This window comes from Nelumbo lutea, chromosome 7 (genome assembly GCF_056320005.1).
Source record: "Nelumbo lutea isolate HS-2025 chromosome 7, American lotus-T2T, whole genome shotgun sequence".
NCBI lineage: Eukaryota > Viridiplantae > Streptophyta > Magnoliopsida > Proteales > Nelumbonaceae > Nelumbo > Nelumbo lutea.
This window is the reverse complement of record NC_142690.1, coordinates 58,589,369-58,605,596: the sequence shown is the minus strand read 5'-3', so window position 1 is coordinate 58,605,596 and position 16,228 is coordinate 58,589,369. Positions and strand designations below refer to the sequence as shown.

General features: G+C 39.4%; 1 protein-coding gene across 1 annotated transcript in view; it reads right to left on the bottom strand.

Annotated features, from left to right (window-relative positions):
* The window catches only part of LOC148846559 (choline-phosphate cytidylyltransferase 2-like), a 46,796-nt gene extending 32,444 nt beyond the window's left edge, over positions 1 to 14,352 (bottom strand). The window contains exon 1 of the mRNA XM_088954922.1: positions 13,756 to 14,352. Coding sequence (XP_088811048.1) covers positions 13,756 to 13,892 — 137 coding nt within the window. The 5' untranslated portion in view covers positions 13,893 to 14,352. The remainder of the gene's footprint in view (positions 1 to 13,755) is intronic.
* Positions 14,353 to 16,228: the final 1,876 nt, after the last annotated feature.

Genomic DNA, 16,228 nt, shown 5'->3' with positions numbered 1-16,228 from the left:
AAACTTTTTTGTTTTTTGCTGCACGTGACTAAACTTAGTCTACTTTTCCTCATTTTATCTCCTACAAATGATACTCCTAGATTTGTTCAATACTTTCTAGTTTTCTCACTTGTATGTCAACATATGCTTCTTTGCTACACTTAGTATGAAAATTCCATTTATTAACTGCCTAACATTCTGCTCCATATAACATTGCAGCCTTAGAGCCAAGATGCAACACTTCATTTTGCCCATCTCAGCTCTAATTCTATGGTGCCCAGAGAATTAGAGTTGTACTCTGCTTCAGCATTGGGGCAAGAAACAATATTTTGTTGCTTACTCTTCCAAGAAACAAGATTTCCTCCAACAAGAGCATAGTACCATAAAGTAAATCTCCTATTATCAACACACCCTGCCCAATCTACACCAATGTACACTTCTATCTTCATATGACCATTATTCTTGAAGAGTATACCTTGGCCTAGATACCTCTTCAAGTAGGCTAGTATTCTTTCAACGGCAAGAAGATGACTTGTCCTAACAGAGTACATATACTGACCTACAATGCTGACTGCATAGGAAATGACAATACATCTCAAGAAAAGATAGAGAAGCTTTCCCACCAGCCATTGATACATACCTTTATCTTCAAGAGGCTCACCCCCTTCCGATTTATCCCATTATATTTCCCAATGGGTGTGTCTGAAAGTTTAAACCCCAACTTTTAAGTTTCCTCTAGGAGATCAAGGGCATATTTCCTTTGAGAGATGAAAATACCATGCTTGGACCTAGCCACTTCAATTCCCAAGAAATATCATAACTCACATAGATCCTTTACTTCAAGCTCCTGACTGGGTAACTGCCTAAGAGAATTAATCTCATCAATATCATTCCTTGTTACCACAATATCATCAACATACACAACCAAGAGAGTCAAGGCTGAGCCTACTTTCTTGATAAAAAGAGTGTGATTAAACTGGGCCTATACATGGCCAAATTTTTCCGAAGCAAGTCTAAATTTGCAAAACCATGCTCTTGGAGATTGCTTCAAACCATATAAAGCTTTTTTTCAACTAGAAAACTTTCTTACTAGCATCTATATCATAAAAACCAAGAAGCAACTCCATATACACCTCTTCCTGTAGGTCATCATTCAGAAAAGCATTTTTAACATCCATTTGGAATAGCAGCCATGAAAAATTTACAGCAAAGTGACAACAAAACTCTGATGGTGTTCATTTTAGTGACTAGCACAAAGGTTTCCAAGTAATCAATACCAAAGTCTGTATGTACCCCTTAGCAACTAGTTAAGCCTTGTACCTTTCAATTAAACCATTTGCTTTGTATTTTACTCTAAATACCCATCTGCACCCAACAAGTTTCCACCCTCTCAACTAATCCACTAATTTCCAAGTATCATTTTTTACAAGAGCATCCATCTTAATTTTCATCACTTCCTTCCACTCAAGCACCACTAGAGCTTCCTATATTGTTCTGGGAATGGGTATAGTAGCAATGGAAGCTAAAAATGATTTATATGATGATGAAAGATGGTCATAAGGAACTAAGAGATGTAATGGGCAATAGATGAGGTGCAATGGTGCTTTCTTGTAAACTGCAATAGGAAGGTCAAGATCATATGAGGGAGGATGAGGCTCAATGGTATTAGTAGGTATGTCATCTATAGTAGTAGTGGGTGAAAGGGGTTGTGCAAGGAGATCCACTTTCCTGCCTTGAGAGGAATAAGACAAGGAGATCCATTTTCCCCCTTTCTATTCACTTTGATTGCAGATGTCCTAGGGAGACTGATCCACAGAGCTAACTCGAGGAACTTAATATGAGGATGGAGAGTAGGAAGGAAGGAAGTACAACTTACACACTTGCAGTTTGCAGATGGCACAATCCTGTTTTGTGAAGGTGGGGACATAAATCGGATCGGGAATTTAAAATTGGCAATAAAAAAACAAAAAAGAAAATAAATTGGCAATACAACTCTTTGAGCAGATGTCTAATCTCAAAGTGAACTTTGATAAGAATTGTATGGTGAGAGTGAATTTGGAGGAGAGGGAAGTAAGTGAATATGCAGGTATGTTAGGTTGTGCAATCCCGGATTGGCCTTTGATTTACTTGGGCCTCTCCTTAGGAGATAACCCCAGGAATGAAAGCTTTTGAAACCCGATATTGGAGGGATTTGAGAAAAGGTTTGCTTCTTGGAGGAAAAATTATCCCTCCTTAGGGGGGAGAATCACTTTGATTAGGTCTACCCTAGCTAACCTTCCTATTTACTTCTTGTCAGTGTTTAAGATTCCCACAAAGGTCTCTAACAGTGTGGAAAAGTTAATGAAGGATTTTTTGTGGGAACCAGGAGAGGAGAAGAAAGATCATTGAGTGAATTGGGAGGTGGTAACTAGAAGTAAGAAGCTAAGAGGGCTTGGGATTGGGAATATCAGGAAAAGAAACATGGCGTTGTTGGGGAAATGGTTGTGGAGGTTTCCATTGGAAAGGGACAAACTGTGGACAAAGATAGTAGCTAGCATACATGGGATGGAAGAGAACTGGGATCCAAGAGTTATGGCAAAGGCTACAGTTACTTCCCCTTGGAAAGCCATTCATGATCTGCTTCCAGTTTTCTCCCCTTGGATCAGGTATGATTTGAACTCTGGTAATCAAATAAAATTTTGGGAGCAGCCTTGGGTTGGGGACTTACCCCTGATGGACAAATTTCCCTGTTTTGGGTGGAACCTAGGCCTGAGAAGGGCAATTAGGGATACAGACTTGGAGTGTATTTTGTCTCTATTAGCCATCCTTGAAAATGTTTTCTTGGACCCTAGTAAGGAAGACACCAGATTTTGGACCCCTTCCCCCTCTAGTTCCTTTTCTTGTGCTTCATTTTTTGAGACTTTAATTCAGCCTCCTGTTCCTATTGGGTTGTCCTTCCCTGTTAAAGAGATTTGGAGCAAACCCATTCCTCCTCGGATTGGTAGTTTTTGTTGGAAAACTTTCCTGAAAAAAATTAACACAAATGACTTGCTTCAGAGAAAGAGACCCAATTTTTGTTTACTTCCCAAAAGGTGTAATCTTTACAAAGTTGATGGGGAAACGGGTTACCACCTTATGGTTACTAAAACTGTTTGGGAGTGGGCTTTCTCCCTTTTTGGATGTACTTGGAATCCCCCCGTGAGTGCAAAGTTTGTTCTCTCCTTAGTTCTTTAGATGGCCTAAGAAAAGAGGGAAGATTATGTGGAGAAGCATTAGGGCGGCAATGTGTTGGTTCGTATGGGAAGAGAGAAACTCACAAACCTTTTCAAACAAGGAAAGAACCATGGAAAACTTATTAGAATTGATACACTTAAGGGTAGCTCACTGGCTGAAATCTATGGAGTTATTCTCAGAATTTTCTATGGCTGACTTATTGAGAAAGTGGATAGAGATTGCTACCTCTGCCCAACGTAAGAAGACTCCTAGGCCCTCTTGGTCCCCCCCACCACCACCACCCCACCCCTCTGGATTCATAAAACTGAATTTTGATAGTAGTAGCTTAAGGAATCCAGGGCCTTCTAGGATTGGGGGAGTGTTCAGGAATGAGGATGGGATTATTACTGCAATGTTCTTAGGCCCAATTGGAAAGGGTAACTCTCTTAGGGCTGAGATTCTAGCAGTTCTAGAAGGAACCCAAAGAGCAAGAGAATTAAACATCAGATGCTTGGTCCTTGAAGGGGACTCAGAGGTGGTGATTAGGTGGCTGAAGGGAGACAACAGTGATTTGTGGAGCTACAGCAATGAAAAGAAAAAATTTAAATGGTTGAGTAGGGATGTTGATTTGAAGTACAGTTGGGTGAAGAGAAGTGCTAACTCAATGGCTGATGGGTTAGCCAAGCAAGGGGCATTTAAGGAATCTCTATTTTGAGCTAATTTTGAGCTTCTTTCTTTGTTCTTTTGTTGTTGGGAAGTTAAGATAGTTTACCTCCCTCTTTTGTAATTAAAGTTTCACAAAACTTATTTATTAATAAAGCTTATTGTTATTGATCAAAAAAAAAAAGTAGTGGGTGAAAGGGGTTGTAGTACCTGAATCTAATGAAACAAAAAAGACTAAAATTGGCTTGGTTCATGACTAGAACCAACTTGCATCCACCATCATCTGTGAATCACCCTCAACTATTTGAACTTCTAACAATTTCCCTCACCACACTCCCCTTCAGTGACTAGAATAGGCAATGGAACTTCCGGTGCAAAGATACCCTACTCACCACTCTCCCCCTGAGATGAAATCTTGGGATAATATCCATAGACATTGTTAGTGGTGTTAATGAAGGGGTATTTCGGTCTTTGTACTTGTTGAGAATGTTGATGTGTACTGTTATGTTAGTTCGAGTGCTTCTTACTTAAATAAGGCACTTAAGTCTTTTCCAATAAGTTAATAATATAATAACAGGTATGGCCGAATCTAGGGAAAACTTTTTCTCTAATTCGAACCAGACCTTCTCTCTTTTCTTCCTTCTTCTTTCCTCTCCTTCTTGCTGTTTACTTTACTTTACAGTCAACGAACAAGACAGAATTCTAGGGCAGGTCGAACTTCAACATGGTATCAGAGCCACATTAAACAAATAGACTTGCTAGAATTCTGTCTTCTGCGCATTCGAACTAGGGTTTCTCTTGGGTTTCTCAGCTGAGAGTTGGAGACTGGGAAAAGGGCTGAAAAGGAGTGATCGCCCTCTTCCCTTGGAGGTTCCTATGCCTCCAATTGTGTCGGTGATTGGTTGTTGTGGTTTCTAAGCCCTAATTAGGGCTGGTATGTGTGGTGCAGTGGTGTCTCATTCCTTCGTGTGGTTGGCCTTCAGGCGATGAGGTAAAGTTTTTTTATGCATATTTTCTGTTATGGAATACATGAGAGGTGTAGTACAGTTCGTATGATGGGTTTTCAGATTGCAGTATGCTAGGGTTTATTCTGGTTTGTGTGTGATTCGAAGGGCAATAGTGTCTACTATGGTGAAACTTCCGGTAGCTGTGGATTAGGGTTTGTGGTGTAACAAGTGTGGTTTTCAGCATTTAATATTGCTGAAATCAGTGTGCCGACTTCGGTGAGTAGGGTTTGTGGTGTTGCAGTTTTCAGCATTTAATATTGCTGAAATCAGTGTGCAGATTTCGGTGAATAGGGTTTGTGGTGTTGCAGTTCTCAGCATTTATTATTGTTGAAATCAATGTGCAGATTTTGGTGAAGTGTCTGTGTGTAGTGTGCAGTGTGTAGTGCTCAGAATTCAATGATAAGGGAGTTAGGCAATGGCAGATAACAGTGATAGTAAACCTAGTGTCATGATATCTACTGACTACCTGAATGTCCAAATGACCTCCATTAAACTAAATGGAGAGAATTATGTCCCTTAGGCCAAGTCTGTAGAGGTTTTTCTGAAGGCAAAAAAGAAAGTGAAGCACATAAGAGAGGAGAAACCCCCCGCTAATTCTCAGGAGTATGAAGACTGGGAACAGGAAGATGCACAGATCATCACATGGTTGTGGAACAATATGGAACCCAGAATCAGTGTGAACTTCATATTTCTTGACACAGCCAAAGAGGTGTGGGATCATGCTAAGAAACAGTATTCAGGTCAGGATAATACCACTAGGGTATATCAATTGTATCAGGAATACTTCAATCTACAATAGGGAAATCAGAGCCTTAAGGAGTACTATGCCAGTGTGAGAAATATCCATAATGAGCTAAATGTCTGTCATCCTCTCACTTCTGATGTCAAAGTTCAACAGCAACAGCGAGAGCAGCTTGATGTGACACGGTTTCTGGTGGGGCTGAAGTCTGAGTATGAACCATTACGAGCCCAGATACTAGGGGGATCTGCTTTTCCATCTTTAGAGGAGGTGTTTGCTCGTCTTTGGAGAGCTTCCATTGGATCTATGGATTCTAATGTCTCAGATAAATCAGCATTTGCAGTGTCGAGAAGTCGAGGTGGCAAAAGTGGGGCTCGAGGAGCCCAGCCTGGCAGGAGTGGTAGTGGTGGATCTACACATATCCGTGGTGGTGGTCATACTGGAGGCAGAGATTCAGGAGGAGCTCGTGGTAGAGAACGTGGCTCGGGTCCATGGAAGTGTACTCTTTGTGGTTTGGATAGACATAATATTAACTACTGCTATGACTTACATGGTCCTCCCTCGACGTGGGCCAACCATGCCATGACTAGTGACACTAGTTTCAGCTCTAGACAGGAGAACCGATCAGCTAACCCAAAGCCTTTTACTCCCTCAGATGGTCCAGGAAAGGAGATGGTGAGTGTTCCTCGGGATGAGTATGAAAGGTTTGTTCAATCCAAGTCACAGCAAAACACAGCTACCTTTGCACACTCAGGTATGGCTTGTTTGGCATCCACACCCAACCCCTGTATTATTGACTCTGCAGCCTCCGATCACATGACGGGAACTCCATATGTGTTTTCATCTCTCACTCATTGCTCAACATCACAATCTGTTACCCTTGTTAATGGCTCCACATCATCTATCTGTGGTGTTGGTAATGTTGACCTAGACTCTGTATCCCTATCATCTGTTTTTTATGTACTTAAGCTTCCATTTAATCTTATGTCTGTTAGTAAGCTGACCAAGTCCCTTAAGTGCTCCATTACATTTTACCCCTCTATGTGTGTTTTTCAGGATCTCAAGACGGGGATGAAGATTGGTGGAGGGCATGAAGCCGGTGGACTGTATTATCTTGATGGTGGTGGAAGAACGTCAACGGCCCTTCAGTCATCCATTTCTCCTCTCCAGTGGCATTGTAGATTTGGTCATCCTTCGCTGAAAGTGTTGCAGTCCTTAGTCCCTTCATTGAGTCAACTTTCTGTTTTAGATTGTGAGTCATGTCAATTTGGGAAACACCATCGTGTTCCCTTTCGTTCTAGGGTCGATAACCATGTGTCGAGTCTTTTTTCTTTAATTCATTCAGATGTTTGGGGTCCTTATAAAGTGATGTCATATAATGGATATAGATATTTTGTTATTTTTGTTAATGACTGTTCAAGAATGGCGTGGCTCTATTTAATGAAAGAAATAAGTGAATTATTTCCCATCTTCCAGAAATTTAATGCTGAGATCCGCAATCAATTTGGTGTTCACATCAAAATTTTCCGTTCTGATAATGGTCGTGAATACTTGTCTTCATCTTTTCAAGAATACTTGGACCAACATGGCATTATACACCAAACTTCATGTACCTACACTCCACAACAAAATGGGATTGCTGAGAGAAAGAACCAACATCTTGTAGAAACGGCACGCTCCCTCATGCACCACATGAATGTTCCCAAAACCTTTTGGAGCGATGCAATGCTCACCTCTTGTTTCTTAATTAATCGGATGCCCACATCTATTCTTGATGGTCGTTCTCCTTTTAGTGTCTTATTCCCCAACATGTCTCCGTTTCCGCTTTCTCCTCGGGTATTTGGGTGTGTCTACTTCATTCATAATCTGGGTCCCGGGACTGACAAGTTAGATGTATGTTCCCTGAAGTGTATCTTCCTTGGCTATTCCCGAACTCAGAAAGGGTACAAGTGTTATCATCCCAATTCTCGTCGTTCCTTGGTATGTGTTGGTGTTACATTCTTCGAGTCTACTCTGTTCTTCGTGGGGTCCGGTGATGCTGCTTCCTCCACATCACCACCTCCTCTTCCTCTTCCTGTGGCTGATCCACCTCTGGTTCCAGTCATGCCTACGTCCTTGCCTCCGGTGCCACCGTCTGTTGACCGTCCACCCATCCGTCATGTGTATACACATTGCCCGCGTGTACCGGCTGCAGCTCCTCCGGCTTCATCACCGTCGACAGATCCAGCTCCAGCTCCGACACCAGCCTCCGACCTAGATCTTCCTATTGCCTTTCGGAAAGGTAAACGTACCTGCACCTTTCACCCTATTTCCAATTTTGTTTCACTTACTCACCTCTCCGCCTCCCATTGCCAGTTCATCTCTTTGTTATCCTCCGTGGTTGTTCCTAAGGATGTCCAGGAAGCCCTTACCTCTCCAGAGTGGTGTCGTGCTATGGAAGAAGAGCTCTCTGCTCTGCATCATAATCACACTTGGGACCTCACCGCTCTTCCTCCTGGGAAGCAGGTTGTCGGTTGTAAGTGGGTGTATAGTGTTAAGTACTTGCCAGATAGTCGTGTTGAGCGCCTGAAGGCGCGGCTGGTTGCCAAAGGGTACTCCCAAACCTATGGCATTGACTACACAGAGACATTCTCCCCGGTTGCTAAGATAGGGACAGTTCATGTCGTCATCTCCCTTGCAGCTATGTATGTTTGGCCTCTACATCAGCTAGATATCAAAAATGCATTTTTGCATGATGATTTGTTCGAGGATGTCTACATGGAGCAACCACCAGGGTTTGTTGCTCGGGGGGAGAATGGTAAGGTATGCAGACTTAAGAAGGCTATATATGGACTTAAACAGTCCCCTCGAGCATGGTTTGGTAGGTTCAATGAGGTGGTCAAGAAGTTTGGTATGAAACAGTGCCAAGTTGATCACTCTGTCTTCAATCTTGACTCTTCGGCAGGCAAAATAATATTGGTGGTGTATGTGGATGATATCGTTGTGACTGGGAATGATAAAATGGGCATTGACAGATTGAAGGAATTCCTACAAGAACACTTTCAGACAAAGAACCTTGGCAAGTTGAAATACTTTTTGGGCATAGAAGTAGCAAGATCTAAGCATGGCATTAATTTGTGTCAGAGGAAATATGTGCTTGATTTACTAGAAAAAACAGGGTTGTTGGGTACTAAACCGACTGAGACACCTATGGAAACAAATACGAGGCTGAGCAGTGATATAGGTGAAGTATTTGAAGACCCTGGCAGATACCGACGACTTGTAGGCAAACTAAACTATCTAACCATTACTCGGCCAGATATTTCATTTGCGGTCAGTGTGGTGAGTCAGTTCATGCAGAAACCTTTGGTCCCACATTGGAATGCAATGCTAAGGATTGTGAGGTATCTGAAAGGAGCTCCTGATCTTGGTTTGCTGTACAGGAGTGGTGGAAAACTGGTAGTAAAAGGGTACACCGATGCTAATTGGGCAGGTTCTATGTCTGATAGATGATCTACCACAGGCTATTGCACCTTTGTAGGGGGTAACTTAGTAACGTGGAAAAGTAAGAAGCAAACAGTTGTGGCAAGAAGCAGTGCAGAAGCAGAATATAGGGCCATGGAACATACTACTTGTGAATTAGTGTGGTTAAGGAACCTTCTACAGGAGATAAGATATGACATCAGTACTCCAATGAAGCTTTATTGTGACAATTAGGCAGCGGTTCATATCTCTTCCAATCCGATGTTTCATGAAAGAACCAAGCACATCGAAGTTGATTGTCATTTTGTGAGAGAGAAGGTGTTGAATGGAGTGATAGAAACTGCATATGTTAGTACAAGAAACCAGTGGGCAGACTTGTTTACAAAAGGTTTGAGTCGGGGGAGAGTGGACTACATATGTAACAAGCTAGGATTATATGATATATACTCACCAGCTTGAGGGGGAGTGTTAGTGGTGTTAGTGAAGGGGTATTTCGGTCTTTGTACTTGTTGAGAATGTTGATGTGTACTGTTATGTTAGTTCGAGTGCCTCTTACTTAAAGGTCTTAAGGGGAATAGTGAACTAGTCTTTGTCAGGATACAATAGGTTAATAGGTACTTTCATGTCTAAAACCCATGAAGGAACCCTATTGATGAGAACGACAACTGTGTGGATGGCATCCCCCAAAAACGTATAGGAACATTAGAATTCAGCATGATGCTCCTAGCAACTTCCAAGATGCATCTATTCTTTCTCTCAGCTACTTCATTTTACTAAGGTGTATGGGGATAGGTTCTCTAATGGATAACCCCATACTTACGATCTAAATTTTTTTTTATTTTGATTCCAAACTAAGTTAGAACCATATGGTGAAAAGCATGGGTCAGAGTAGGTACCTCATCTCAAGAACGTATAAGATAAATCCATGAGAAGCGAGAACAACCATCAACAAATAACAGAAAATATGTGTACCCTTCCATAACAGTAATATGACATGGTCCCCAAACATCGGTATGCACACTTTCACACCTCAAACTAGACACTTGGACTAACTGAAACAAAGCAAGAAAGGGACCCTTTAAAGACCAAAAAGACGAATACCCAATCGATTATAGATTGACACACAAAAGACTTCCCAACTTCTTTATTCTTCCCAGGTGGATGATCAAGCAAGTAGATTCCATTCGTTTCACGGCCAGTCCCAATCACCTTTCTTGTTGCTAGATCCTAGAAGATACAATGGTCAAGAAAAAATGTCACCGAACAATTCTGGTTTTTAGTGATATTATTAACTAAAAGCATATCAGTGTTGAGCTTAGGAACATGAAGGACTGAGGATAAAGAAATGGCATCAAACACTCTAATTTCTCCCTTGCCAAAAATAAAAACAAGAGAGCCATCAACAATAGATACTGTCTCTGTAGAGGACAAGCAATAAGAGAAAAACAAAGAAGACAAACTAGTCATATGATCAAAGACACTCGAATCTACAATCTAAAAAAGGCTAATGTTGCATGGGGCTAAGGCATGATAGGCAATAGCCCTTGTACCTGAGTGTGCAAATGCTAAGGTAGGAGGAGGAGGTACAATAGCTTATTGAGACTGACCAAAAATTCCAACATCACTCTCCAATTGATTCAAAGCAGCTTTATTGCAAACGAGGCATCTAGAGAACTAGATCCGGCATTGGATGTGATGGAACCTTTGTAGTAATAGTTGCATTTGGCATTCCCTTTCTTATTCTTGAGCCTTGCTAGAATAAGGTGAGGGTGAAACTTCCAAATGTGTCTCTATTGTGTTTTGGCTTCTTATAGTAGTCATAGAACACATCCCACTTTTCTTCCTTCTCCTTACCACCTCCAAGCTTCAACTTTATAATTGCTAAAGCTAATTCCATAGGCGGAGTCCATAAAGTAACTTTCCTCACTATGTACTAGGGAGTAGGCTTGAGATAAAGTGAGACTATCTCTAGTAAAGAGTTGCTATCTCACAATGTCATAATCTGAATTTAGTCCACAAGGAATCCAAACACCCTATTTGTCTCAACTAACTTCCTATATGTTGCTACATCCTTTTGAATCTTCCACTCAATTGTCCCCAAGTGATCAATCTCATGCCATAATGATTTCAGGTTGGAGAAGTAGATTGATATAGATTTCTCCCCTATTTAAGATTGTTCACCTCAGTGTTTTAAAAGCACAAGGCAAAAAAAAAGGTGCAGAGGTCAATTTGCGCCTGAGGCGCAAGGCACAAGGCAAGGCGCACGCCTTTTTGAAGCAAGGTGCAAAAATAAAAATATATATATAAAAAATATATATATAAATTCAAAAACAATGTCAAAAAATTCAAAAAAAAATCAAAAAATATTAAACATAATATTAATAAAAAATATAAACTTAAATTTTAAAATAAATGTTTTAAAAAACCTATTATCTAAAATTAAAATACACAAGCATAAGATGTAAAGCATATTCAAATGAGAACTTAAAAATAAAATCAAACATATAAAACATTTTCAAGCATGTAAAACCTCTAATTTCTTTTTTCACTCAATTGCATTACTTCAAGTTGCTAATGTAATGTAAAACATATTACATTCCTGATTCTATGAGCCGCTTTTGTGCCACGCCCCTCGAGGCAAGCCCAAACAAGTCCATGTTAGGTCTTACATTCTTAGTTTTCACACAAAAAATAATGATTTTATAGTTTTAATTGCTTTTTAAGAAGATGTTTTATTAGGATGAATGAATGAACAACATTACCAAATTGGGGGTTCTCGAAGCCCCTAATATTGCCCATAGAGTTTCAAAATTGTTATGACTTAGACCTCTCCTAAAGGAGATAGGTATTGCTCATGATAGGCCCCTAATATTGTATTGCGATAATCAAGTTGCCATTAACGTAGCTTATAACCCGATTCAACATGATAGAACTAAGCACATTGAGCTAGATAGACACTTCATACAAGAGATAGGCACTTCCCCTTAAAAGTCCAATCCCCATGGAATGTTCCTCCAACACATTTGTTTCTTTTGTGCTCCTTCCTTGTTTGACTAGTGCATCAGCTAGCCCATTTTCTGATTGTTGAACCCAAGAAAGGATGTTCACAATCATCTAGCCAATGTTTTTTGCAGGTATATAATGTTAGAGTTTAAAAAATGAACCATTTTACTAATAGTTTCATAAATGTGTCAGTGAGTCCATGTTTTCTCATCTTGCCAAGTCAGAAGACATGTTAGATTATGACTCCTGTGTCCCTGTCCATGCAACACTGATGTTGATATTGCCAAGGCAGCAAGGCCCTTGACTACAGTTCTACCTTCTATAATGGAGCTTCCTGATCTTAGTCATTGTAGTAGAGATAGCAATCCCGTTCTTGTCAAGTCGCTCACCCCTATTGGCCCAGAACAGATGGCTAGTATATGTTCATTGTTATCTCTTAACACTCTTCCAATACCTGAAGCTCCCGGGTTTCACAAACTACAACCATCAAAATTCAGCTTAATAATGGAGGAGGGGATCCACTGCATAGACACAAAAGTCTTTGCTGTAAATGAACCTGCAATAGTTTTTTATCCTCTAATTTAGTCCCCAGAAAAAGGGGGCAAAGAACATTTTTGACTCAATCCTTCCATGATATTTTAAGGGAGCATCAATTGATTCAATCCTTAGGAATTGGGAATTAGCCACATTCCCTCTCTTAGATTGGAGCCATTAGAAGCATGGACCTGAGGCACACCATCCAGTTCAATTTTGCTGATCTTCCCAGGGAATCTGGTTAATTTAGCATCTGCTGAAAATGCTAGATCATTAACCACCTCTGTTTTTGCACCTTTTGGTTTTCTCATACTATTGCATATTCTTCAACAAGTTATTCCTTTCCTTCAAACATAAACAAATATTGCTAAAACTGATGCTTATTTTTGGAAATAGTCACATTTAATTTATAACCATTTACAACTACAATATACTTAATCTCTTTTCTGGCATGTGGATATTAATGAAAAAAAGAAAATGATATATCCTCAACTAGAAAAGCTTCAAAAAATACATTTTTGTTTATTATAATTTTTGCCTTCATTGAATACTCTAATGATAAATATGAGTATGGATTTAAATAAGTACCATTCACTCTCCCCCTAATATTTTCTTATATTAATAGTAATGAAGAAGAAACTTCTGACGTATGTCATCCATTGAGGAAATTTCAAGCATCCTATTTATTCACAGGTATGCTGTCATTGCAAGTGAATAGCTTTTGGTACAGAGAATGAAAAATAATTACTCCTGAGAATCACAAAACTCAACTGAAAACCAACCCATAGCAAATAAAAAAAAATATTAAAAAACTGGCCCAGCAAACTAACAAATGAAAAAGAAAGGGTAATATAAAAACCGCAAATAGAACTTCCAATCACCACCCACCTTCAAAAAATAAAAGAAAAAAAAAAGAACCCATTAAATTAGCTTTCACAATACACAAAGTACTAAATCAAGCAGGAAAAATGAAATCCGGTAATTAATTGAAACTGGCAAAAAGGAAAAAAGCCCGATAAATGAAGAAAACCATACCAGAGGAGAGAGAGATACCCAGAACAAAATATACAGCAAAAAGGCAATTTAAACATCCAGCTATCCAGAGAGAATTAAATAACCGAGAAATGATAAGAACAAAAGAGAAATCTCGGGAATTTCGAGATGGGTGTGACTCACAGTTTCTTGGCTTGCTCCAGGGAGCGAGCATGACCAAAGTGGAAGAGATCATAGATGCCATCGGCGTAGACACGGACAGACTTGTCTCCCGAGGGATTCCCATTTAAATTGCTATTGCAGATCGTTTGATTCTCCATTCTATTAAGCGCTCTCTCTCTCTCTCTCTCTCTCTCTCCTGGGTCTCTTTTTCTTCTTCTTCTTCTTCTTCTTCTTCTTCGCTTCTTCCTCTTCTCCCTGTTTTCTTATTTCGAGAAATATCAGACAATTTGGGCTGTATGCCTGTATTTTCTAAAAATAAAGCAGCCGTTGGATGATCAAGAATTCAAGATGAAGCAGTCGGTTATAAACTTGCAAAAAAGTAATGACTGGTAATCGGACGGTGATGGATTTTCAGAATAAAATAAAATAGAAAAACTTGCTTCAGATCCAAATCAGGGATCAGGTGACATTGACGGTCATAACTGTGGTCTGTCTGTGGGCTTTTGTTTCAGTCTCTACTTCCAACTCCAATGCATCTATCTCCGCATATTCTTTAACTTCTCGTACTTCGGGCGCTTGTCCAAATGTGAGATCAAGTCAGCAAGGTCTCACTCCCCCTCCTTTCCTCACACCCCCCCCCCCACTTCCTTGATGACTACTTTTGCCACGTGGAATGAGTTTTGACAAATCAAAACCCACGTATGAATTTTGATAAATAACACCTATTCGTTACCATGTTTTTAGTTTATTGGTAAGTTGTTTTTTTGGACATTATATCTTTTTTATATCATAGTTAGAGGTGTAAATCGTACAAGCTGCCCGTGGCCCAACACAAAGTTGGACTGGGTCGACCTGATATGGCACGATCGTCCCTGTCATGCTGGACTGGGGGTTTCAAGGTCCACAGGCAGGCACAGCATGGCTAGCAGGGCCTGTAGGCTGCGCTTGGCCCGTCCGACAACTAACTCCCCACACACACACACACCGACTAGTTTCAGCTTTTTTTTTTTTTTTTTTTTTTTTTGGGGGGGGGGGGGTTGTTTACATAAATACCTCCCCTAACAGTTATAAATAGCTATGTAGGGGGTATTTATATATTTTGCTTATGGTTATAGAGGGGAGAAAAGTGACACAAATGCCCCCCAATAGTTATATAGCAATTACCTTAGGGGGCTTTTTGAGTAAAGTCATTTCCAAAATATCCCTCCCAACAATTAAAAAGTAATTATTTTTATGGTATTTTGGGCAATTGAATTATTTTCAATTCCTATAAATAGCCTTATGGCCCCTATCCTCCACCATTCTTCTCATCACACCAATTCAACAATCAACATTCAACAATTCTCTTATTCTCTTAATCTCTTAGTCTCTAACTCTCTCAATCTCTCATACATTCTCTGCAATTTGAGTGAACTCTGATAGTCTCATGGTTGGTTGATTGTTTGATTTTCTAAGTTAGCAATTTGGGAGGCTTGGAGCCTTGGACGTTGTCACGTTGAAAGGCTTTTACCGTTGAAATCAAGTTGGGATTTTGAATCGGCAATTCAGGTAAGTCCAATTAAATTAATTTTATTTTTTTAGAATTTGAAAAAAAAATGCCAACTCTTCATAAAACTCCAAGTTTAGTAGCCCGATTTGGAAAATATTTAAAATAGAGGATGTTGATGAGAAGGGGAAAAGAGCAGTTTGCCAAAAATGTAGAAAAGACTTTAGCTATTGTAGCGAGGGTGGTACTAGCCATTTGACCAAACATTTTATCACACATGAGAAGGAAGAAAAAAATAACCCACAATTTAAATGAATTGTTGAAATAATGGAAAATAAATTTTTAAAATATTGGGAGATGTCGGAGAACATTTCTCGCCACCAATCCCACCATGGCATGTGATCCGTGATCTACTAACCCCTCTAGTGTCTACAGGGTACAGTTCCATCAGAGTCTCGTTAGTTGTTTTAGTGCAGGACCTACAGGTACCACTGTACCAAGGTTGGCTAGATGCAATCATGAATCATGAAGCAGAATATAGATTACAACTTTACAATTACAAGACAAAGGAGGGCATTATACTACTACATACACCAAATATTTCACTAGATGATGAAATTTTGTGTGAATGCTTTCATCATAATGTATATGTAAATTTTGTTTAAATTGTAAATTTTAACAAATAACCCACAGTTGTTTATTTTTTTCAAATTATTATAAAATTTGTTTTAATTTTATTTAATTTATTTGCTATTAATGTAATTTTGTATTTTCAATTTGTAACTATATGTTTATATTGTATTTTTTATATTGTATTAATTTATTCCATTTTCATATTTCATTAATCCAAGTATGGAGTATGGAGTATCCAACCATTGTATATTTCAATATTTTTATGCTTTGTAATTTGTATCATTATTCATTCAAATTTAAATGAAATAAAATTCCTATTTGAATTGTTTTATACTTTCATTTATTTATTTTTTGGGTAATCATAAATTTGTATCC